At 47.9% G+C, this 24,481-nt stretch overlaps 8 protein-coding genes across 8 annotated transcripts; 4 read left to right on the forward strand and 4 right to left on the reverse strand.

Annotated features, from left to right (window-relative positions):
- Positions 1-1,509: 1,509 nt before the first annotated feature.
- Positions 1,510-3,450, forward strand: PpBr36_03969 (uncharacterized protein; the record flags this gene model as incomplete). The annotated part of the gene is made up of 8 exons (XM_029891136.1): positions 1,510-1,621; positions 1,684-1,761; positions 1,829-2,065; positions 2,120-2,545; positions 2,621-2,763; positions 2,827-3,002; positions 3,072-3,147; positions 3,226-3,450. The coding sequence occupies 8 exons, from the start codon at positions 1,510-1,512 to the stop codon at positions 3,448-3,450; spliced, it is 1,473 nt and encodes a 490-aa protein (XP_029748962.1).
- A 1,498-nt stretch (positions 3,451-4,948) lies between these two features.
- On the forward strand, positions 4,949-6,040 carry PpBr36_03970 (uncharacterized protein; the record flags this gene model as incomplete). The annotated part of the gene is made up of 2 exons (XM_029891137.1): positions 4,949-5,649; positions 5,734-6,040. 2 exons carry the CDS (start codon positions 4,949-4,951, stop codon positions 6,038-6,040), a joined length of 1,008 nt encoding a protein of 335 aa, XP_029749771.1.
- A 3,923-nt stretch (positions 6,041-9,963) lies between these two features.
- Positions 9,964-10,827, reverse strand: PpBr36_03971 (uncharacterized protein; the record flags this gene model as incomplete). Its single annotated transcript, XM_029891138.1, has 1 exon — positions 9,964-10,827. One exon carries the CDS (start codon positions 10,825-10,827, stop codon positions 9,964-9,966), a length of 864 nt encoding a protein of 287 aa, XP_029749770.1.
- Positions 10,828-15,013: 4,186 nt separating this feature from the next.
- On the reverse strand, positions 15,014-15,523 carry PpBr36_03972 (uncharacterized protein; the record flags this gene model as incomplete). Its single annotated transcript, XM_029891139.1, has 1 exon — positions 15,014-15,523. One exon carries the CDS (start codon positions 15,521-15,523, stop codon positions 15,014-15,016), a length of 510 nt encoding a protein of 169 aa, XP_029749769.1.
- A 2,073-nt stretch (positions 15,524-17,596) lies between these two features.
- PpBr36_03973 (uncharacterized protein) lies at positions 17,597-18,508 on the forward strand (the record flags this gene model as incomplete). Its single annotated transcript, XM_029891140.1, has 1 exon — positions 17,597-18,508. The coding sequence occupies one exon, from the start codon at positions 17,597-17,599 to the stop codon at positions 18,506-18,508; it is 912 nt and encodes a 303-aa protein (XP_029749768.1).
- Positions 18,509-19,261: 753 nt separating this feature from the next.
- On the forward strand, positions 19,262-19,993 carry PpBr36_03974 (uncharacterized protein; the record flags this gene model as incomplete). The annotated part of the gene is made up of 2 exons (XM_029891141.1): positions 19,262-19,433; positions 19,566-19,993. The coding sequence occupies 2 exons, from the start codon at positions 19,262-19,264 to the stop codon at positions 19,991-19,993; spliced, it is 600 nt and encodes a 199-aa protein (XP_029749775.1).
- A 1,308-nt stretch (positions 19,994-21,301) lies between these two features.
- Positions 21,302-21,505, reverse strand: PpBr36_03975 (uncharacterized protein; the record flags this gene model as incomplete). The annotated part of the gene is made up of 1 exon (XM_029891142.1): positions 21,302-21,505. One exon carries the CDS (start codon positions 21,503-21,505, stop codon positions 21,302-21,304), a length of 204 nt encoding a protein of 67 aa, XP_029749774.1.
- A 1,747-nt stretch (positions 21,506-23,252) lies between these two features.
- Positions 23,253-23,597, reverse strand: PpBr36_03976 (uncharacterized protein; the record flags this gene model as incomplete). The annotated part of the gene is made up of 2 exons (XM_029891143.1): positions 23,253-23,341; positions 23,375-23,597. 2 exons carry the CDS (start codon positions 23,595-23,597, stop codon positions 23,253-23,255), a joined length of 312 nt encoding a protein of 103 aa, XP_029749773.1.
- Positions 23,598-24,481: the final 884 nt, after the last annotated feature.

Raw genomic sequence — 24,481 nt, forward strand, 5'->3', positions numbered from 1 at the left:
TCTGCCGGTACGGGGACGAATAACTGGGAGGGTTATATGCGCCTTAGCTCTACAGCCAGGAGCTCTGCCTTTTCCTATTATTATATATAGCTGTATTTGGAGAAAATTCCAGCTTTTCATGTTGCTTTCCTTCCCTCCCACCCGGCTTAATAAATAATACAGAATCACATTGCAATCCTCAGCGGCCAAGGCACGGGCACATAAAGATCCAACAACTCCCTTACCTTATCTCGGTGTCAGTACGTAAGGTAAAAAGAAGCGATACGTGAGATGGTCTCTATTGCATCGAGTCTGTGACGAGAGCCAGGCGACTTTTTTTTCACGTATGGAATTATCGGTATCCTGGAATCTGGTATTCGTCCATTATAAACCTTCTTTCCCCAACCTGCAAATGCGCAAATCGGTGCAGTACAATGTTCAGGGCTGGTTAATTTCAGCAAAGGGATGATTTAACTTTTACGGAACGATAATTATGCAACCATTGCCCGATTGCTTACCGATGTCGCCGGTGCTCGGTCGGGAGTGGGACTGTTGTGGATTAGCTTTGTATTTGGACATTTCCAAACGCGTTCCTACATGGGTGCAGAGTCAGTGTTACTATTACCATACCGTATAATACTTCCATATTCTATTAGCACCCCGGCTGAATGGCGGGGACGTGCTAGGAAACTTCAAACCGTAAGAATGATACAAGCTCTGGAAATCAATTTTTCCAATGATTATTTACAAGGGAAAATATAAAATTATTCTAAAATTTCAAGTAAATATGCAAAGTTCAGATTAGCGCAGTTGAATAAGAGACTCTGGATAAAACCAAAATTGACTAGGAACTTTAATATATATATATATATATATGTTTATACAAAGTGATATAAACAGTGCAAAGAGTTCTCAAATCTAAATTTATTATGCGGCAATTAAGTCGCAATTGTTGCTGCTGCTTTATTTTTGGCCGGATTTTGTTTTTTAACCAGGCTAAGCAAATATATCCCTACTACCGTTCTTTTCTATCTATGTCCACCTTCTCGTATAATTGTAGCAGCGTTAAATACTTGCCTACGATTTATTTTTTGCACAATACTATTTACAAAATTGGAAAGGCTTACCAGGTCCATCCCTGGAGCAACTGCGGGGAAATCCTGGTTTTTACTTCAAACACTAGAGTAGAGTTTACTAATGCCGATCTTCCCATAATCTCTCAGCGCAGACGGACTCCGCTGCCGACCCATCACCCTTGGGGTCTCCCCGCAACGTACCACTGGACTCATTTATGGGGTCCCCGTAAAAGTCAGTGCTGCCAAGTCAGTGCCTCTCTCGGCCCCCTGCTGGCAACGGCTCTGGCTCTTGTATGTATTATTACGGGCGTCCGAACACCAGGCATAACCTTCGACCTTCTGCTCTCGCTATTCCGTCTCTCGATCCGGTCCAGAGCCTAGACGTTTTGTCCTTCTTCTCATCAGACTCTAGGCAATGATCAACTTGCGTGGTAGCCGATAGCAGTGTATAACTATGGGTGCCGTCGAGATGTTGCAAGGGCAGTCGCTCATCCTGACCGTCAGCGTGTTAACCTCCCTGGGCTTTATGCTCATTGGTTTCGACAATGGCCTCATGGGAGGACTTGGTATGAGAAGCTCACCGTCCGCTATTTTCTGTGCTCCATCTGACCAACACTTCCACTCACAGTCGGCTCACCCGCCTTCAATTCGACGTTCGACACCCCTGGATCGGACATGATCGGTTTAATCGTTGCTATTTACGAGAGTATGCATCTGCTGATCCGAAAAGCACGGAATGATCCCCCTGGCTAAACCTATGTTTTACCACACAGTCGGTTGTTTCTTCGGATCCATATTTTCTGCCATATTCGGAGAGAAATTGGGTCGTCGGTCGTCCATTACCATCGGAGCCTGGATTATGATCATCGGTGCCATTTTGCAAGCGTCTGCATTTGGCCGCGCGCAGCTCATCCTCGGTAGGATCGTGTCTGGTTTCGGCATGGGCATCATCAATTCGACTGTCCCCGTCCTTCAGGCTGAATTCAGTCCCAAGTCGAGCAGAGGAGTTTGTAAGTTGCAAACCCCATCTTTCCATAACTGGCAGCTCTAACCCTTTCCTGAAGACGTCTGTGCCCAGCTCTCGACGCTGAACTTTGGTATATTCCTGGTGTATTGGATCGACTATGCCTTCTCGTCCCATACCGCCAGCTACGCCTGGAGGGTTCCCGTTATCCTTCAATGCGTCTGCATTATTCCAATGCTATTCCTCATCACCATTATCCCCGAGACCCCTCGTTGGCTGGCATCTCACGACCGGCCCGACGAGAGTCTCAAGATTCTCGCCCGTATCCATGCTACCTCTACAGATGATGTCGAGGTGCGCCGCATGCACAGCATCATCATGCAGACTGTCGCCATCGAGTCCTCTGTCGGCGCAGGTTCATGGAGGGATCTGCTGAAGAACGACCGCATCAAGTCTCAGCGGAGACTGCTCATTGCCTGCGCCATTCAGAGTTTTCAGCAACTCGGTGGTATCAACGCCGTGATTTGTACGTTGCTTTCTCTTGTTATCAAAATGGGTGTTTTGCATAAGGGGGGGAAACAAAGACTGACTACCATCATAGACTATGCGAGCACTCTCTTTCAGCACAGTATCGGCTTTGACTCGCACATGTCCTCCCTCATGTCTGGTTTCCTACAAACCTGGTTCTTCCTGGCTTCCTTCATTCCATGGTTCCTGATTGACCGCGTCGGACGACGACCTTTGGTAAGATGAGCATGTTTTACACCATGTTCGAGCGCATGTTGCTGACCGCAGCTCCCTTTACAGCTCCTTTCCATGATCAGTGTGATGGCAGCCGTCATGGCTATCCAAGCTGGTCTTATCTATCAAGTGCAGAACAACACCTCCATCGCGCGTTCCGCCGGTATTGGCGCTGCTGCCATGCTGTTTGTGTTTCAGGGAGCATTTACCATCGGCTTCCAGGCTACCGTCTGGGTCTACCCGTTAGTCTCTCCAGCCGCTGCCTTGTGCCTTCATCAAACCCCGATATGCTAACCGAAACCCCACTCAAGGGCGGAAATTCTTCCTCTCCGCATGCGCCAACAGGGTTCTGCTATTTCCACGGCTATGAACTGGATTTTCAACTATGTGAGTAGACAGAGAGAAAGAGAGAGAGAAAGATCGTAAACCGACAGCCTTTAACCAGATGCTAATTGCTCACACTAGATGATTGTGCAAATTACACCGATCGCCATTGACAAAATCGGCTGGAAAACCTACATTATCTTCGCCGTGCTGAACGCGACCTGGGTGCCGATCATCTACCTGTTCTTCCCCGAGACCAAGGGCCTTGAGCTCGAAGATGTGGACCGTCTCTTCGCTGGAGAAGACCTTATGGACAGATTGGATGAAAAGCACGCAGGCGACTTAACAGTGGAAAAACAAGAATGAAAACGCACTTGTGTGAAAGCACCTAGCTAGCCACCGTATTATTTCGTCTCGGGCGTAGAAGCTCTATTAGGAGGTTATAGAGTTGGATTCACCAACATGGTAACATTCGCCGCATCTCAATAATACATTTTTATGTCGAGCGTGTAAGCACGGTTCTTTTCGATTCATTGCCAACACCGTTGGGCGGGCTTGCCTCACGCTTCGATCCTAAGATGGCGACCTTATCAGCTGTTGCGCCTTCTCGTCATGGGATTGGGATGGCAGCAGCAGGGCATCGCGACGGGGACCGAGGCGATTGAGTTACAGGCCACATCGTGTCTTTCGGCAACGACAGGCCATGCAGGCTATGGAGACTCGATTTGTGGCGCTCGGTGTATGGAAGAGGTAGTGGTTGTTACGCGGGTGGATCTGGTATATCAGATGTAGAAAAGGCCAGCGCATGGTGCATGAAAATTTCGCCATCTTTCCCATTAGACTAGTCGTAAACTTAGTGTGCCAGAAAACACGCCCGAAAATTGTTTAGAGATAGTGTTAATCTAATAATATTCCAAGAGTGCTTTAATGCAATCAATTAGCGGGTTGAAACCAAAAGAAATTATTTGAACGTTAAACATAATTTCTAAGGGCGTTGTTATAATTTGTAAGCGGCTTGGCCGTTCCCGCCAGTTGTTAGCCGCAAATGATAAGTTTCGAAGTAAAAGAAAAAAGAAAAAAAAAATTCAAATTTCTTGATCGAACCAGGGACAATTCACCACCCGTTTTTTTCAACTGCAGCCGCGGCGTTGGACACTGGTTATGTCCATATGGGCTGCATACCGTTAGGCCCGCAGTTATTAGGTCTACAGGCAAGGGATTGGCCCTTGTTAGACTACGTCCGAAAATTCGAAATACACCTTGTTACAGGGAAATGGCCCGTAATAGTAGATGTGCACAGCAGCGCTGCGCTGTTCGAAGTGTCCTTTCCCTTGGTATTCGATCGCCAGCCCCGCTGCTCTGCTAAGTATTTATTTCTTATTGCAATAATGGATAATCGATTACCCACCTGGTCGCGTCCTTGCCACACTCCCGAACAAATGTTGTGCGGTCCGATTGGCAGATCTCCTCTGATACCCCCGACGTCGGCATTTGCCTTCGGCAAATGACTCGTTTACAAATTCCCAAAATCATGCATTACGCGTTTGGGGGGCGGTGACTAGCTGCGATATAGAGGGGCAACAAACTCTAAGGCATATGAGTCGATGAAGCCACACGTTGATAAATTTTACAGAAGATTTTGTTGTGCGGCCCAATTGGCAAAGATTCTTCGATGTTCCCGACGTCGGCGTTCGCCTTCGCAAATGACTCGTTTCCAAGTTCCCCAAATCATGCATCACACCTTTGGGGGGGCGGTGACTAGCTGCGATATAGAGGGGCAGCAAAACCAAGGCATGTGAGTCGATGAAGCCTCACGTAGGTAACCAGCGTCGTGGCCCTCAGACGGACACAACCATCAGTCATCATGGCCTCATCCACGGGTCAGTTCATGGTGTACTCGGAACAATGCAACCCCATCTTCGGCACCTCACCATCGCTGGAGCTTCTTCACGAGAACCATGAGTACCCATTTGCCCACGAGGCCGGCGTCTTCATCGCCCAAGACAACGCACTTTTCGTCACCAGCAACCAGTTCAAGGACCCGGCAACTGGCCAGCGGACCATCAAGATCAATCGGGTTTGTTTGTCCGCCGACCGAACATCTGCATCGGTTGTCTGCGAGGAGATCGAAGCACCGGAAGTGCCAATGGCAAACGGCGGTGTCAACTACCGCGACGGCATCCTCTTCTGTGCTCAGGGGACGCTCACATCACCGGGGGGCCTCGTTTTGATGGAAGCAAGACCTCCTCACAGATGTTCCTCGATTATCAGCTCGTTCCACGGCCGGCCGTTCAACTCTGTCAACGATGTGATTGTACATTCAGATGGGAGCTTGTGGTTCACCGATCCGATATACGGCTACGAGCAAGGCATACGTCCCAAGCCCAGGCTGCCGAGCCAGGTCTATCGGTTCGAGCCGGCCACGCGATCAATCCGAGCTATGGCAGACGGCTTTCAGAGGCCGAACGGCATCTGCTTCAGTCCAGATGAGAAGACTGCCTACGTCACGGATACGGACTGGATACATGGAGATGGTACAACGGATGACGCACGCGTCTCGCACATGTGAGCGACCGCTTCACTGACCCCTTTTTACCGCCCAGTGCAGGCTTTGAAAAATGGGTTGTTCTGACCTGAATTCTTTCCTAGTTACGCATTCGACGTCACTCACTGCTCAGGCCAGCCCTTCCTCACCAACCGCCGACTGTTCGCCATGGCCGACACAGGTGTCCCAGACGGCATAAAGTGCGACACTCAGGGCAATGTGTACAGCGGATGTGGTGATGGCCTCCATATTTGGTCTCCTGGGGGCGTCCTACTGGGTAAGATCCTCGTGGATGGCGGTGTGGCAAACTTCTGCTTCGGGATGTGTGGCGAGTTGTTTCTACTGAACGAACACAAGCTCTGGCGAGCACAGCTGAGTGCAGACGTAAAAGGAGATTTGCTGCGAATATAGGGGGAGATGTTGCACGCAAAAAGGTAATTGGGCAACTGTTCTTCTTCGAAACAAAAAAAGAAATGCTTCCCGCGGGCACTGGAACCCATTTTTGCCAGATTCCAAGGTTTAAACACGCTACAACGTAGCCCTGCCTTTCTTCGTTTTTTAATGACACGTTTAGCCTAGACAAGTTGTTTCTCCGTCAGTCATGTTTGATATATGTCCCAATGTATAATACGAAACCAAAAGATAATATGCTTCAAGGTAATTACTGTTTCCATTGACAAGGTGTATTATTCCCTCGCGTTCATACTCCCTGGCGATATCGAGGACATTGTTAGTCTGAGGGTAGTCTCAATGCTCAGACTAAACCCCCCTGCTTCGCAGTGGCGACCGAACGCTCCATATACCTTTTAGCCATATGGTTTTTCGACCAATTACATTGGCCGAAAAGATCGCGCTCGTTCTAGTCTGAGGACATTTTGTCGCATTTCGCCGTTTATGGCGGTATTATTAACGATAATTTGTCGTATTTCGCCGTTTATAGCGGTATTATTAATAATATACCTAATGTTGCAATATCGTTAATAATTATTTTTTTAATATAAGGATAATCTGTCGTATTTTGCCGTTTATAGCGGGTATATATAATATATTCGCACTATAATGGTAAAAAGAAATGGTATAATTATAGTATGCAATTGAATATTCAGATAGAAGAATAAATAAAAATCATAAAAATATAAAATAACCTGCGTTGGATTAACTGGAATTCGGTGATTCTTCTAATAATAACCGCGGTTTTTAACCAGTGTATTTGGAAAAATATTTAAATATTTAATGAAATTTGTAATTTTTTATTATATTTTATTATTATTTTATAAAATGATAAATTGTATTGATTTCACTTCAGATTAAAATATGGATAAGTTAAAGGATTTAAGCTATAAAATGCATGCAGTTATCGGTTATGATAAAAGTTTTATTAATATTTTTATATCAATTGATAATTTATTAAAAAACTGAATCCTTTACGCGAATATTGGTAAAACTGTCAAAAGCTTAAATGTACGCATTTTTTTATAGATTGTGATATAAACTTTACTTAACTTTCTTTTAATAAATTTTAATTGATTAAATAAAGCAAAACTAGAAAAATAATACAAATATAGCTTTTTGATATAAAATAGTAAAAAGAGCGGGTACTATAAATCAGATTTCACAGGGACGTTTGTTTATATATGTAATCGACTCCTTCAAATTTTGGTTCTATTAATGTCAAAATTGGTAAAAATGTATAAGCGTTTCGATTGTAAGTTACATACAAAATTAAATATACCTTACCTATACGCTTATTTAACGGCTTATATAATTGGATATCTGTACCAAATTGTAATATTATACTATATAAACGTATGCCGGCCCCAGGTGCAGAAGCCATGAAATTTAGCTGCAAAATAAAAATAATATAAAATTGATTAAATATAGTAAAAAAAAGTATGAAATATATATTTAGCATTTTTTAATATAAAAAGGTTTTAAAAACCAATACTATCAGTTGGGTTAAGCGTGGACGTTTGCTTACCCACGTTATATAATCCCTGAAACTATGGTTCCATTATCGTTAAAATTAATAAAAGTATAAACGAGTTTCGATTGTAAATTATATATAAAAAAATATATACTTTACCTATCCGTTTATTCAACTGTTTATACAATATAATATATATACCAAAGTTTAATGTAACGGTAAATATATATATATATATATATATATATACGATCCTCCACGTGCAAAAAATATAAAATTTGGTTAAAAATTAAAAATAATATAAAAAAAATCGAAAAAACAATACCGCCATAAACGGATTAAGGGCAGGTGGTATCCAATTCGGCCGTTATAACAAAAAAAAATAAATTCGCTGCTAATAACGGTATTAAACGCTATTTTTAACGATATTTTCTTTTTTTAATATTTTGCGTGGTTGTGGAATAATAAGGGAGTTTCGGTCGCAAAAATGCCAAAAATACCATTATAAACGGCGAAAATCGACAAATTGTCCTCAGACCTGAACCAAAACGTTTTTTTGGATGGACCCACAGGTACATTGCAAAGCCGCAATTGAGCCACGAAGTGGAGCGAAGCGAACGGAGTGGATCAATTGTGGGGCTTTGGGCTTCAGGGATGAGCCCTGAGACTAGTGACACTGCCAATGTGACAAAGGAGGAGGGTTCAAGGGCATATGGCAAGGCGGAACTCACTATAAGCACAATAGTAGAAAATTATATGTCCACAGTTTATTGTTGCGGTCATGTTTGTCTCCAAGGGTGTATTGCTTTAACAGTAAAAGAACCAGTTATGAGGAGGTTCTGGGACTCGCTCATAAGCGTATCCGGAGCCTGCATCAAGTATAGGCAAACTGCAGGTGGCAAGATGGTTGGTCTTGCGTTGACCCTCTACTTTTTCAGCACCATTCTGACAACCAGTCTTCGGCCAACAGGGTAAGACGAAGCTCCTTTGTGTATGGGATAATAATATGGGTTGATTGGTTCCAACCAGTCAACCTGTTCCATATTTGATGGGATTCAATCGCTGCTAGATAATCCAGGAAACAACTGCATCCTATATAACTGGACGCTTCGACAGTGGTACGAAAAGCTGTAAAACCCAAACTATAGTAGACCTAGGATTGAGCACACGCTTTGAGAGAACCACGGCTTCACAGACTCAAATGAGGAAGGCTGTTTTGGGCGGCAAAATGGGTAGCATTAGTCGGGTTTGGGCATGGTGACTGTCCGCGGCCGTTATAGCTGGGGTATGGCACAACCAGCGAGATCACCATTGGTTATTCCATGACAAAAATAATTCCAGCACGAAAAATGCTCGGAGCTGCCACGGGGCAAAGTCGGGTTGAGCTTGAGGAAGCACACCATCCTTTTGCAAATCACAGTGACCCAAGCCGGTTGAGGGAGGCGTACATACATCACGGCCAGAAATATGCAACCCAATCACCTGCAGTCAGCTTTTTGTTTAATTCAGCCTGTACGTCAATAATCCCTTGGTTGAGCGCCACCCACATACACCGAACCGCACCGAACAATCAATAACCGACGACTCGACATGGGGTGGACCCGACAGTCTGGCACGCTAGGCAGGCAGCTGGGTCATTTGCTGATTTGCAACCAATAAACTTCGACCGCGGAATCAAAGGTGTCATTTCTTTGAGGTTATCGCCCATCGGTCTGCTGTCTCCTCACTGCCATTGGCAGCATGGTGCAGGTCGGGGGTTGGTGACCGACGGGATGCGGGAAATATTTTGGGCCCATGGGCGCCTTCTATGACGAAACAGCACACAAGGAATGTACTCCACGCATGCACGGAAGCAACAGCCAGCAACGAGTAGGGTTTCGGGGGAGTCGTAACACTGAAGAAGGTGGCAACTCGGCCATGTTACCTACCAAGCGACACGGGGCCATGCCACCACCTTCGACGGGCTGGGAAAAGAATGAAACTCTATATAAGATAGACTGAGAAGATAACCCATTACACGGCGGCTCTCTTGGGTCTAAGGTTACCGAAATAAACCAAAAGGTTCATGCCTTCGGAACCAAAGATCAGACGTTTATTTGTCCTTGGAAGTATCTGGGTATGTATTCTTCATTGTAAAAAAAAAACAAAAACAAAAAAACAAAAAGAAAGTCCAAGGAAATAAACAAAAGCCGCAAGAAATTCAATGACTCCATAGCCCTCCCCAAATATTTTCAAGCCAGCCAGGGATGGAGCAAGAACAAATAATACTTCAAGTCCAACAAAATACCCGTCAAAAGTCCTTCCGCCACTATGATGGTCCAGCTCGCAAACTAGGTTCGATAAAAGAATAGGACCAAAAGGAACAATAAAAAAAATACATCTTTAGTTGCACGAGTGAGCGGATCCAAGGTTAATACGAGCCCGAATTGTAAGGTGATTGAAAATCGTGGCGATTGTTCGAATGGTGGGTCCCGCCCCGTGTGTCGTATCCCATGTAGTTTGGCGAGAATATCCCACTCCCACCCATTGTAAATCCAGCAGACCTCATCGAGATCATCTCATCACTACCGGGACCTTCATAGTCCTTGTGGTCTCCAGCAACTGCAGATCTCGAGTTAAGAATACGCATCCGTTCGTGGTAATGGCCCGGTGACCGCCCGCGCACAACCAACCTGGCCGACCTTTTGTAGCCAATCTTGATCCATTCCTCTTCTTGACCATTGCCAACGTCAGCCCAGAGCTCGATTTCGAGGCTGTAAAACTTTTGCGGGGCAGGGCGGTTGCCGTTGTTAGGCGTCGCGCGTTTGAACTGCAGGCGTTCGAACGTATGCTGGACCATGTGCATCCAGGCGTTTCCTGCCGGCGGATGTGCAGGCCTGGGTTCGAGGCGGATTTTTTGGGGGGCTGAAGTCGGGCCTTTGTCCCTTTTGGGTGTGTGTTGGACAAGCTCTATCGGCTGGTTTTCACCAGATATTACAGCCGAGAGGCCTATTGCGAATCCCGATACACGGTGCATTTTTCCCGAACTATCTGAAAGTTGGATGGCTATCCCTGGCGGCTGAGGGTTTAAAGTGTATGAAGCAGTGCAGGAGAAGTAATTGCGCCTGTAGGATGTCCATTCACCTTCTTCGGCTCTGAAGCCCTTGGTGTTTACGCCAGCAAAGTCGAATCCAATTGGCGTTCCATCAATGCAGCTGAGATTACCGAGCCTGACAAGTGGGTAGAACTCAGGGGCCGGGTCTGCCGGCGATGTGTTATACTGGTTTGAACTCATGTTGAAGCTTTGATGGCTGGCGCATGCGTCGCCAACGTGTGTGTGTATGTGTGTGTGTGTGTGTATGTATGTATGTATGTATGTATGTAGCTTATTTTTTTCAAAAACTCTGACAACAACCCTGTTGGCTGCAACAAGAAAAAGACTCAGTACCTACTGTGCCTGAAACCCAAGATAGAGTCGGAGCAAAGCAAGCTGAGCGAAAGGGATAGAACTGAAGGGTGACGGGATTTGTTTATAACTACTGCGAATAACCACTTGTTTACATTTTGCACAACTTGAACAAGTTGCATTCTTTTTCTCATTTGGCCAAGGCGCTCAGTCACATCTTAGCTACAAGTCATTATTGGGACATGAAGGCGGGGAAACTTGACCGACAAAGAGGGAACGGCGTCGAAACTCGGTACCTCATGTGCAAAAGAAAAAGCTTTCTGACACAGTCTGGGCAGCTGCAGTGGTGTAGGAGGCCGATAATGGCGACCAGGCAGGTTCGGTCTGCATCCTAGTAAGCAGTGCACACCGGTCATACAACGATGCAGATTGGTTGAGAGGAGAGATCGGTGATGCGAATGCCCCTAAACAGCTGGCGGGTTTAGAATTCCTGGGTTGCACAGCATGGCAGAGTAGAGTGGAAGAAAAGAAAAAAAAAAAGGTTGAGTCGGCACTACATATATTAAGCGCCGATGCCCAAGTCACGAAAAGCAAACCGGTCAGCACAAGGCTCATGGGTGCGGCAAACGCCAACGAGCGTCTATATCATCGTGGTGAAGATTTCTGGTAGCCCATGGGAAGGTAGGTAGGTGATTTTTGGAGGAGCATATCCTGACCATGTATGGACCCGTCCGCCAGCACTGCCTTTCCATAGCTATGGTCTCAAGACAAAAGGATGCTGCATGGCTGTTCCACAAACCTGGCACTCCAGCCCGGGCTACTTTCGCTCAAATTGCTCTGGACTGGCCCAGCTACTCCTATTTGTCAGCCCTGAAATTTTGCTACATCATACACGTCAAGCGCTTATCATGTTTTACAGAAACTGCCGCCCGGGGCCGTTCATTCACCCGCACCTGTCCCCACGTCAAAGAAGTCGAGTTGCACTGCAGTCAGAAAAGGTTTTATAGCCGCGCTGTGCAGACGCTAAAGTTTCTGGACGGTTCTGGTGCCAGTCTTGTTCATAATGCCAGGCACATTGGCGCCAATGGCAGCCCGCAGCGCCGGCACGGCAGACTCCAGCTTTTCTCTCAGCGAAGCTTCTGCTTCCGCCTTCGGCAGTCGCTTTTGTCAAGGCACTGCTGTCACTTGGGTGAGGTGGTTGACGCGATTCACATACCCGAAAGTGGAGGGTTGAACGAGTGAGTGTTGGTCACCTCTGCAACCGTGTTACCATCAATCATGGAAACCACTTTTCTATCGTGATGCCACGTCCGCAATGACCATGACGAGGTCCGCACCAAACGCTGCCTGAAAGGTGAGCCACTGGGCACCAACTTGCCACTTCTTTACCACTCGGAAAAATGCCACGTCGACTGAAGGAGCCCATTCTGTAATTTGGTTCCTACGTCAGCACCATGGGGCTCATGGCTGGGCTCATTAGGCAAGCTGGAGGCGGTTATTGGTCCTGTTGAGCAGGGCCTTGCTCGAGCGCAAGTAGCACGAGTGCGGGCTGTCAAACAGACTCGTTGGCCGTAGTGCGTAGAGCCTACACCGAATAACGGTTACCACCTCTCCTTTCCTATCTCTGTGTGTGCGTGCGTGTGTTGAAGTTGAGTTTAATGCGATCCTCGAGTGTTTGAAGCTTCCTGCGGCCTAAAAGCGCGGGGGCTGCTCAATTAAGATTACCTTGCTTAGTAGTTTCTAGGTAGTGCTACGGCGCCAATAGGCCCCTCCACAAGTACACGGCTGGGACGAAGTGATGGTTAATTGTCCCTCCGAGGCTTGCACCGTCATGCAATCTGGTGTGTCTCAGACACTCATGAAAGGTTCATCGAAGCAAGACCTGTAATCTCTTCTTTTCCTTTTTCTTCTTTTGCGAAAAGCAACAATTCCGTCCAAGAGATTAAAATTAAAGCTCAAGAATAAACTGTGAAGAAAAAAAAAAAAGAGTTAAATGCACCAAATGCACACGCGGGCGCTCACCCAGATACACAGATGTTTTTTCCAGCTTTGCTCAAATAACCTGCTGGGTAAAATGGCATTAAATCTATCTTCCCCCTCTGGTATTTCTCGAAACCGCCTTCCTTGCCATATCTTGTCCCTCGACGCTGTCTGCAGGTACAGTGTTATAACCGACAGACATCATGGATGACCCTTGATACATGGCGATTTGGTATTCTCCTGCCCTAAAGCCCAGAACCGTCCAGTCTGGAGATATGACCTTTCCAGGTTCTATCAGCCGAGCGTGGCATAAAAACTTCTTGTCAGGCCTGGGTGCGGTTTTAAAACTCCATGTTTTATATGTTGGATTAGGGCAATAGCCGAAGCTGACCCTGGCTATTTCACCCAGTTTGCTTTTGCCATATGCAAGAATGCCCCCTTTTGCAGTGTCCAGAATGAAAACATGACAGCCGGGGTTCGGGTCCTCCAGGTTCGCTCCCGGCAAGGGCTTCTTAATGAGTTCAGTCTCTTTGACGGTATCTTGGAAGTCAGCGACGATTGGACCCGTTGGATCCACGCCGTGGGCCGAAACCAATGCTGCGGAGACTGTGAAAAGAGAAAAACAACTTCATGGTGACGTTTGGTTTGGGCGTGAATAAAGTAGTCGTTGTGGTGGAGCGATGCTGGAATGACAGAAAAGAAAACAATAAAAAAAAAAAAAAAAAGTAAAAGAAAATCAGACTTTTGACAAGGTTAAGCTGAGTTCATTCTGGAAGGGAGAGGAACGTAAGGAGCTTGGCTGCGAATTTATATCCGTTGTGGTTGTTGGCCTTGACTCTGATCCATTAGAGTCCAGCAATGGCAGAGGGACTACAATTATAACTTGAGTTATACTCTTAATTAAAGCGAAAATGCTTCCTCATCATATCTTTAATTGTAAAGAACGAGGGACAACCTAGGCCAAGAAAAGCATGTCTGTCTTTATCCAAGGTGGCCCTATTGGAAAGGCCGAAAGGAAACTGAAACTGCAAACATGACAAGACTGTTAATGGAGGGGTTTGACAAGCGGAAAAATTTAAGGGCCTGTCATGCAAGGAGATGCTTGTCCACTTTTTGAGCAATGCTGTTCCATTGTCCGACTGAGGACCCGTTGTCTTGAGCGCGCTTGACGCGCTTGTGCTTTGACGTAATTTCGATTGCCGTTTTGAAGGTGCCGGAGATGTGTTGGGTATTCTTGGGACAGATTCGTGGCTTCGTGGACAATTAGAAGGAGACAAGGCTCCGGTTGGTGTTTTTTTTTTCCTCGAGCCAGGAGCTAATGCGAGATTGCATACAATCTCTTAATGCATCTATATACCATACTGGGATTTGTCAACTAGGCTGCCTTGATCAACTTGGACAGTCTTCTCACTTGCTTCTTTAAGTAACCATTTGTGTATTCCATTTTTTAGGGTTGTCTTTGACTACTCTTTACCGAGAAACAGAAACAGGAATTTATGGGCTACAGTGCGTTCAGCAAATAACTGGTAGAACCGTAGGTAACAATAACATGTCCGGCAAAGCGGCACAGCGCACCAATATATAAGCCGTATCATACGCATATGCCAAGTGCTGACGTATACGTATCGTAATTGCTAGCCTACCGGGGGTTACTCAGAAAAGCTCCGCCCGGTTCAGAACACTCGGCGATCGGCATGCGACGCCCTTGGTTCCACGTACAGCTAGCGCTGACGCCGCCGTCGCCCGCAGCCATGACCCATGTTGATCACTACACCGAAAGAGGGAGAGTTTACAAGAGCTAGCGGCGCAATGCTAAGACACAGCCTTTTGTTGGTAAGCTCCAGCTATTTGCATCTGTGGGGGAGTGAACACTATCTTGGGAGTCGACAGACGACGGTCCTGCCTTTGCCGAGGTGCACAAAGATGGCAGCCATACGTACGTTGGCCACCTGCCCAACTCAACGTGAACGTGAGCTTTTTTTTTCCCTCGCACCCCCGAGTAAGGCTTGTTGCTTCACGTTGTATTAAACAGCATAGTATAAAATTTTAAGTGCCCCTTCCGATAGCTTGGGCGGTTACAAACAGGATGTCTCGGCTACTCCTCGGCGCCGTCGGATTCATCCGATCCTTTTGAGGACGAGGACCGGCTCTTGTCGTCAGCCCTTCCTTTGTTTCTGTTCTGAGTTTCCTCTTCGTTCCCGTCCTGGGCCTGGCCACCTCCCCGCAGCTCCATATGCGGATCGATCCATTCCAAAAAGCAAAAGGCGACGAACAGAACACCGACAACGACAGACAGGTAGCCGCAGACGGCAACCCAGGGGTGGCGGGCGACAAAGTCGAAGTGGGCGAGGACGCGGGCGCAAAGCCAGCGCACGACGGGGGTGACGAGTTGGCGCCGTTCGTGATCCAGGTCCGGGTTTATCGTGACGAGCAGGGCCAGCAGCAACCCCGCGATTGACCCCAGCAGCACGACCGTAAGCACTTGGATCCACGACAGCAGGACTGAGATGTTCTTGATGGTTTCCAGCACTTTGTAGCCCTCGCCCACCAGCGGTGTTACTTGGTCGAAAGCCGCATTGATCTGTTTCGAGTAGGGCAGGCCCATTTTTGGCTCTATTGTATCTCGGGGGGGGGCGGGTAGAGTAGTGGTGATAGATGGAGTGAAGCTTATCTCGACTAGGAGCAAGGAGGGTTGTTGGTCATCTTGCTCGGAACGCCTTTAGGATGGGTGCTTGGTTGTTTACCTTGACAATTTCTGCGCCAAGAGATGGAAGACCAAATCAAAAGTCCAAAAGGGGTAGGAGATATTGCAGGCAGAATATGCTTCTCGTCGATTTATATGTCGATCACATTTGGAGTTTCGGTATGAAAAGAAAGGGGAAAAAAAAAAGGCATTCCCATTGCGTTGACTCCATATTGGATGCAGTCCAACAAAATTCCATAACCTTGATGGCCGTCACCATCAGCCTGGGCTGTTGACGTCACTGCATATCCCCACCAGGAATTCATGTAGTTTGCAAGGCAGCGCAGGGCAGCTCCAATTCCAAGCTTGGCATCTGATCTTCAACGCCCCACTGATAGAAACTCTTGGCGTCCATCGAGGATTGGTGCCTTTAGGATGATAGACCTTGAAGGCTCAATATCATCTACACGAAGTTAGGCCTGGGCAAAATGTGCCAATTCAGTTGATGCTATCAACATACTCAAAATTTTGTGGTGGCCTTGAAGGTTGGAAATTGAATGGGACCGAACTGGGCACCACGACCGACAACGTGTCGATGCAAACCTAGGCCAGCACCCAGGAGATCCGGCCGTAGGCAAGACGATTTGCCTGGAACTCGGTTGGGTGCGCTGATTCAGAGTTGATGGTGGTTCCCTTATAGGTAGCCGAATACACCGATGTATACTGTTGACATGGGCTTGTTGGTTTGCTTGATAATGGCCACGCGAACTATTTGTGATGTTGTGAAATAAGCAGTTAATACTGACGGTGCACCTCGGCATTGCCACATTTGCTGCTCTTATCCAGGATTCCAGGTAGGACATGGGCACTTTGGGGTCGCCTCGCCCAAAGCTCTAATACAAGGAATATCTCTAAAGCCTTCCAGGATATAGAAAATCTTCAAACAGTCAAAGTTCCAGACCTTTGTTGCATTTTCAATAGTGACTTTGATGCGGCCCTCCTAGATCTGGATGCCGTTGTTCAACTAGGGGCCTTTGCTTCTTATCGCATAGTGAATTTACCTATGGATCAATATTATTATTGTGTTAAACGTAGCATCAAGCGACTGGGATGATGCAGAGATGGTCGAAAGGGTGCCGACATGTAGGTACGCGGTCATTGGTCAAATATGAGGATATCTAGAGCGGCTAAGTGACACAGCAAGACAACTTAGTGGCTCGATTTTCATTTTATCCTCTTTTTTTCCCCTGCCCTCTCTCCAGTGTTTTAAAGCGAACCCTGATATCAGCGATCTAAGGATCCCTTGAAATAAAGGCCGAGTACACACGGGGCTGCTGCCAAATTGAGAACAAATTTCTATTTGCCTAATCTTTTGATGGATGCACAAAATGGATCTGACAAATGATTTCAAGTCCCCATTGGACAGCAGGGTGCTGCGCTAGTGTCCAGGCGGCCGTGCTGCTGCGTTGCAGGCGGGGCGTGGATGAAGACCGGCTCAGCCACAAAGGGTGCAAGTCCCGCCATAATCAGTGACCCCGAGGCAGTACTTACGTTGTAGGTAGGTATCCATAGATATCAAATGCCCCCGCTGCGCCTCGTGATTTTATTCTAAGCAGGACCGATAGTCTCCCTCCGGCTTTGTCGGACACGACGCTGCGCAATCGCTAAGCCCACCGGGGCGGTCCCGCAGGTTCAGCTGGCAATTTCGCTTGGATGCCATTCGCCGGCTGTTTTGTTTTTACACATGAAGCATCACCGATTGCCATATCCCGAGTCGCGTATTTTGTGAAGCCAGGCCGCCATGTGAGACCAGCCCACATTTATTATCAAAGTATACATAGGATGACCATCTTGCCCCTTGTCTTGCGACTCTTGCGGGTAGCTTACCCAACCAACATCCACCAAATCACACACCACTCACTCAGTCGGGCCATTTTTCTTTTGACCTCCTCCATCACTGGCAATACCACACACGCACGCAAAAATCCCACTTAGATGTCTGCTAACAAGCAAGCTGGGGCAAGGCCTGATTCGCCGCCTTCGTATGATCAGACCACCGCCGCCTGTTCTGCCAGCACCTCAACACCCGAGAAGCAGCAGCCGTCGATTGAGTCACCTTTCAACTTCCCCACAGACACGGCCCCCAGCTATGCTCAAGCCAAGCCAATCCAGCGACCGGTAGCGCTGCCGCAGGGGCAGCCAGACGCAAAAGCCCCGTTCCTGTCAGCGTACCCGCCGTCGCTGCAGATGTACGGTATCACGGCCGGGACTTGGCACGCCTTTGTTCACACCATCAGTGCCTTTCTGAGGGCGTCGGTAAGCGACAAGGCAGTCTCGCACGCGGCTGATATGGCACGGCAGGTCGGCAACGTGCCCAAGCATTTCGGTCAGGCAACAGCCAGCCACGCGCGCACCGTCGGGCACGGCATCGCCGACAAGGCCCGCGCCGGCAACTACGTCGGTGCCGGGTTCGGCGCTATCAGCGGTGCCATCAGTCTGCCGGTCGGAACTGCCATCCGCGCGGTCGGCGCTGTGGTGCAGCTACCATTTGCCGCCCTCAACGCCGCGGCCACCAAGCCCAAGACGCCCCGCGAGCGCGCCACTGCCTATGTCGGCGCCGCCAACAAGGACTGGTTCCATCCACGACAGCTGCATGCGAGCATCCTCGATTCGTCCGAGCTCGCCCACCTGGTCCACGCTACCCCCGACGCCATTGTCCGCAGCGCCGACGAAAACCGCGCATCCGGCTCCGCCGCCCAGATGGATGCTCTGAGCCAGTGGATCGCGCCGGTCATAGTCGGCGACGATGCCGACTGTGTTTCGCTCAACCTGGCAACCGATAACACATTGTGGCTTGTCGTCACCCATGGCGTTGAACCAGTCACTGAAGGCGCCATCAAAAAGTAAGGCGGCGAAGAAACACCAGACTTCTTCATGGGAATCATGGCCGAGTTTGGCGTTGGGTTGTGTGCGACAAATTCAATCTGTACTGTGCTTTGCTTTGCCGAGCTCCCGGTCTTTTTCCATCATTGATATACACGGCAGGAATACAAAGCAACAGTCTAGACCGGGGCTGGCAGCCGAGAAAAAAAGGGGGAGGTTCTACCATTGATTTGAGAGAAAACGGATGCCTTTTCCGACTTCCTGTCAACGGTGGCAGTCTGGACAGAAACAGGAAATCGAACCCAAACCAGGTTTCCAGTGCGCGTCATGTGGGCCAGGTTCGATCCTATCGATGACGATGCAAATCCCCCGACCTTTGGTCCGCGCGGGCCCGATGTTACCCTCCACACCACGACCGCAATGCCGATGCAGGGTTGTGTGCACCAATCGCCGCCGAGCCGCAATTTCACCAAGACCATGCAGCTCTTGGGTTTGATGTCATTCAATTCATTATATGGCGCGATTGGGACTGGGCAATTTGGTGGCCCCTTGTTGGGGAAAAAAAAAAAAAAAATGTTGACGAGGTTGCATTCGTATTGCTGCTGGCTGGAGGCAGGGCGAAGGCATGGATATATGAGACCTCTGTTCCCATGTTATCATTCTTGTATTAGGCATTCAAACTTGTGCAATTGCAGAGACATAAATTTTATCCGTACCAACCTCTCATCCAACTTACTTTTGCCCCAAGTCCCGTCCCACACGCCGTAAGCCGACATAATGAAGTTCTCCTTCGTTGCCACCTTGGCCATGGCCGCCAGCGTCATGTCAGCTGCAGTGCCGGCCATGGCCCAGCCCGCCGGGATGGCTGTGGAAAAGCGCCAGTTCGAATCCAATGGTGCAATTCTGGACACTCTCAAGCAAGCCGTTGTTGAGCAAACGACGCAAATCAGTACGTATAAAACAGACAGACACACACACACACACACACACACACACACACACACACACACACATACACTCACCTGCTCTCACCATAATCAACTTTTTGACCCCAAAATATTAACATCGCCTGCTCACCTAGATGCTACCCTTGACGGCGCCCCTGAAAGCCCCTCAACCGATGAAGCCAACGCTCTCGCCGAAGAGATCAACCCGCATTTCGCAGCCATTGCCGACGCCCTCAGGGAAGCCACGGCCTCGTTCCAGCTCCGATCTTTGGCCGCTCGCCAGGAGGAGGACGGGGAGGCGGATTCCTGCGACGCGCAGTGCATCACCGAAAAGGTGCTCGACATCGTTTACGAGATTGCCAGCACCATCCGCGCAGCGATCGAACGGCTCGGCCTGCGTCCCCTCGTCGTCCAGATCAACCCGCTTCTGCTGGCTCTCAGCGCGTTGGTCATTTCCCTGAATGTCTTGATCTCGGGCTTGCTGCTTACAGTGTCGGCTGTTGTGACAACTCTGCTCGGTGGACTGGGCCTCAGCCTGCTGTTGTTGGGTTTCCTTGGCTGAGGGGATTGGAGAGGAGCAGCTTGCATGGGTTCACCAGTGATCAATAACACAGGGCCATGCATACATATCAGGGAGCAAGCTAAGTTGCAAATTTAATAACAACATTTCGCTGGGCCGCTTTAGGCTAGCAATTTTTGCATTTGCCTGCCATGGTCAGTTCAGTCTGAGCTTCGAGTGTCCTGATTTCGCCTGCTGAACCCTTTTCTTTTATCAATTTCTTCTTTTGCTGCAGCCGCGCCAAGTCCTTGCACTTCCACGTCTGTGATTTTCTGCCTGGGACACTTAAGAGAAGCAGCCGAATCATTCATTGAGTCATCTTTTCACTGGAGCTAGTGTCCTCTGTATATTGTACTACTTTCTACTCGTGTTCGTTTATAGTTTGATCCAGCGCCACTCATACAAAGGATTTGCCATAGCGAGATTTGCGGCCCGCAGCCGATGCCGCACAACGACTGGTTAAAACTTTGGTGGCCCAACTTTGGTAACAGATCGAGGTGCCCAAGTTGATCAAAAATCAATTCGCCATGGTTGTTCTCAGAAGCATCAAAACCACGCCACGGATGAATCATGAAATTTGAGAAGAAAGGACTTCAAGTATCGTGGACATTACGTGGCGGGTTTCAAAATCACGACTTGATAAGTCTAGTTTCGTTTTCAAAACTAGCTTCAGCAAAACACCCAAGTCATGTCAGCCTATGTTCCTCAATGGAATTAAATCACAGAAAAGACGACCAGTAAAACCCTGCCCCCACCAGGTCGTAGGGGTTTATCATAACGGCTGGTCCACCTGTGACTCTGTGAGCGTTTCATCCACTACAACCATGTCAAAAGCGGCTACCCTAGTAAGGTAAAGTGTATTGCGCTCTTTCTGTCAGGAACGTTTAACGTTTAGGAATGTGCAGATAAATTATTTATCTTTTAATATAGTCACTTGCAGGCACTTGCAGGTACGTACAAAAGGTACATAAGTCAGTTAAATCAAGGCTCAATATGGAGCCATTCATCTTTATCGACTCCCAGCGTAAGCTTTGTGGGCTTTCATCAACAAATGTAACCACTCAAGTAGACCCAGTCAAAAAGCACGACTAGCATGATTTATTTTTGGAAGTGTACCCGCTACTTCTAATTATTGAATATTGACAGTCCAAGTTTCGATTTTCTTTTCGGCAGTGGGACATTTCCACACCCAGAGCCAGCCTTCTTGGCTCGTTTAACAGCAAGTTGGTTGTTCATCAACTTTACGGACGCAGCCTTTGGTGCAAATCTATAACCCACGGCAATTGGATTACAATTAGCATTTGAGCGTAACTACAAAGTCTTTGGACTAGGGTATGGGAGAGATGGGTTGCACCGACTTACGGTGCACAAATCCTTGGGGTTGGTTGGGTCACCCCTGGTACCGGCCACCGCGCAAATGAGTGGTTGATCGACTTGTTTGTCTATTGGGCTTGCCACCGCCAGCTGCGCCAGGCCCAAGACCGAAACGAACAGAAAAGCTTTGAGGGAAAACATTGTTGATCGGGTGGATTTGATTATGTGGAAATGAAAAGATAAGATTTGGATAAATTAATGTAATAAAACTCGGTTTGTTTGGCTGAAAATGAGATAGACGAAAGGAATATAGATGAAAGTAATAAGAATGGGACGACATCAAGGCCCAACATCAACCCTTTTATACCTTTTTTTTGGCGTTTATCATGGATAATCTAAGGGAACAGACTACTCTAGTATCAAAATCTCCACATTATATGGATTCTGTAACACTAATACAACTTGACTGAGACTTGTTTCGGAGTTAAGTTTAAGTTGAATTCTGTTTAAATAGTTTAATGTTGCACCCAGCGTCGATCACGGAAAAAGTCATCGCATCTAAAATTGACCACTAGTCAAGCCAATTTAAACCTGTCAGTCCTTTTGTTTTGTCCAGATTGTATTAGCGACAATTGATTTACGAGTTTGTGTATCTCCGTAACCTGTGGAGGACGGATGTACTTGATCTTCTGAGTCCATTCCATGAATGCCAACAATGCAACTAGTAGCGCCGATTTACTCCCAGCACCAACTGAAAATCATTCCAGGGCTTTAAGCTATGTCTTATCTGTGGCGGCGTTGCATTTCAACCCGTGCAGCCCAATTGTCTCGGGCAGGTGCTATACCAAGGCCACTCACTTGGTACCACGTCCACGCCATTGATCCTCCGCACTCTGTCATTCAGCACATTTTTCCAACGTACCACACGGCCGACACGAACATGACTGACTGCATTCTGTGTCTCCAACGAAGCCAGGGGGGTACTGTCCAAGCAAGAATCGATAACACGGGCGTTAACCAAGTAGCACTCAAACCCTACCGTAGTGCTAAACCACCGATGTCAGCGCTTACGCCCCCAAAGTTCTCCGTAATGACTGGTCGTCATCTCTCTGTTAACCAGGGCGGCCATAACATGACCCCAGATCAAGACACACATTTGGCCAATTAATTACTGTCTGTATTCATCCGTCCCCCGAGACGCCGAAGAGCGCGCTAAAAACAGCGCCTCGGCCCGCTCAACGCTAGCACAGCACAGGTGTGCACCACGCACACGGCTTAGCCTTTTACCTGCCATCTCCTTGTCGGGCTGCATAATCCCCAACAGTCTCACACTTGTTAATGAGAGAAAGGCCCACCGTAAGGCTTGTTGTAATAGCCATACCAAAACTAATAGGGCATATACTTAAATGTATGACGCACTTATGCACGCGATTGAAAGGATTTCACTTGAAGTATGTTAATAAGTGTGTGCTAATTGTGGAGATAGTTAGTAAGGCGGGAAGGCAACGCAGGAGTAAAGTCATTTGAACAAATACAATTGAAAATTACAATGTGCACTCCGTGAACTCATTTAATTCGTCGATTTCACCTGTTTATACATGACTCTATTTTCGACATTCACATGTTGGATGATTCGAGCTTCCCACGCTTCTTTCAAGGATCAGTTTATTGTTACAAATTGCCGCTCAATGCTGTAATATTCAAAATCCAACCATGCTTTGCGCCAACAAACCAGGATCCACCTGCGGCAACCTCTGCACCTCTCGCTGAGGAGTAATACTCGAAAAGTTAAGGCATTTCTCCCACTCCGCGACAACCCAGGCCCCATACGCCTTCTCATCCACCACTCCTCGCAGACCGCCAAACACACCCCAAACGAACTTGCAATCATCACACGTACAGTGTTTTCCATCTGAAGCCGCCATAAGCACGACAACGCCGAACCTCTTCACCTCCTCGCACGGAACCGCAGTTTCCCTTCTCCGGAAATACCAGTCATCGACTGTCCTCCTGTCCAATCAGCACCCGCAACCCAAACTGCCTGGGATGACAGAACCGCCAAGTACTTACCGCTAGCCAGCGCTAATGCCAACGCGAGCTGTAACTTCAAAAAGGTAAGATGGACCTTACGTCCCTGCGCCGCAACAAACCTCTGCCACTGGTCAACGGGTCTCTGAACCAGCTGCTGGTTTACAAAGTAAAACTCCAAGCGGTTGAACCCATCGTTCCCCTCCGATGGTTTCCGCTCCACGGCCATGAGCGATTGCCGAAACGCATCGATAATCCCATTCATATTGTCGTCGCACCGATCCAGGTGCTTCGTCAAGCACTGTCTGTTCCTCACAACTGTGATAAATTCCCGAACGGTGACAAGAGTCGTCTTGTTCCCGTCTGCTTCCTGCCGCCAAACGCGCGACCACAACATGCGCATGAAATCGCCCCATTGATCCACCGAGGAGAACAGTGAACTATAATACCGAGTCAGCAATTGCAACAGGCGAAACATGCTCGCTTCCCGACACAGCCCCCAGCGGTAAAACTGACGCCATTTTTAGCACGGCCCAAGCGAAGCCTTTCGGGTTGTATAGACGGTGATATTCAATTTTTTTTTTTTTTTTTGGTTTTCCGGGCCGTATTACTGCACGAACTGGTCTCAAAAAATTACTGGTGTATCAAATAAAATGAACAATGAGAAGAAAAGAATAACAAGCTTTTTTTTCAACGGGGGAGGCCTCACTTTTAACTCCTTTTACGGTACGACTTTTGTGCAACTCTTGCGCCTCTTTATTGATTTATTGGTTGTTGTTGTCGATTCCCTTGGGTTACCTGGGCGTATGGCCGCTTGACTGAACCAGTAAGCATGGATTATTTCCCGCGGTACCTGGAATCATCCTACTCGTCAGTCGCTGAATCGAATCACGTTGGCCACGTAACCGGCAAAAGAATCTTAGTACAGCGTGTACCTGACGAAGAAGATTGCGATATTCTCAGCCAATGGTGGGGGGGACCGGCGCCTCGCAGGTTTGCCACCTAGCATTCTTTTAGCGTACCAGCTGGAAGCTGGGTTATTGACAGAGCCTTGGGACAAGGCGAGCTGGCTTTGCTACGAGGTAGCAATCCTGCGCCGCTCCTGGGGACGAAAGGTCGCCATCGACTGAGATTGCAACCTCCGAAAAT

This window comes from Pyricularia pennisetigena, chromosome 6, assembly GCF_004337985.1.
Source record: "Pyricularia pennisetigena strain Br36 chromosome 6, whole genome shotgun sequence".
NCBI lineage: Eukaryota > Fungi > Ascomycota > Sordariomycetes > Magnaporthales > Pyriculariaceae > Pyricularia > Pyricularia pennisetigena.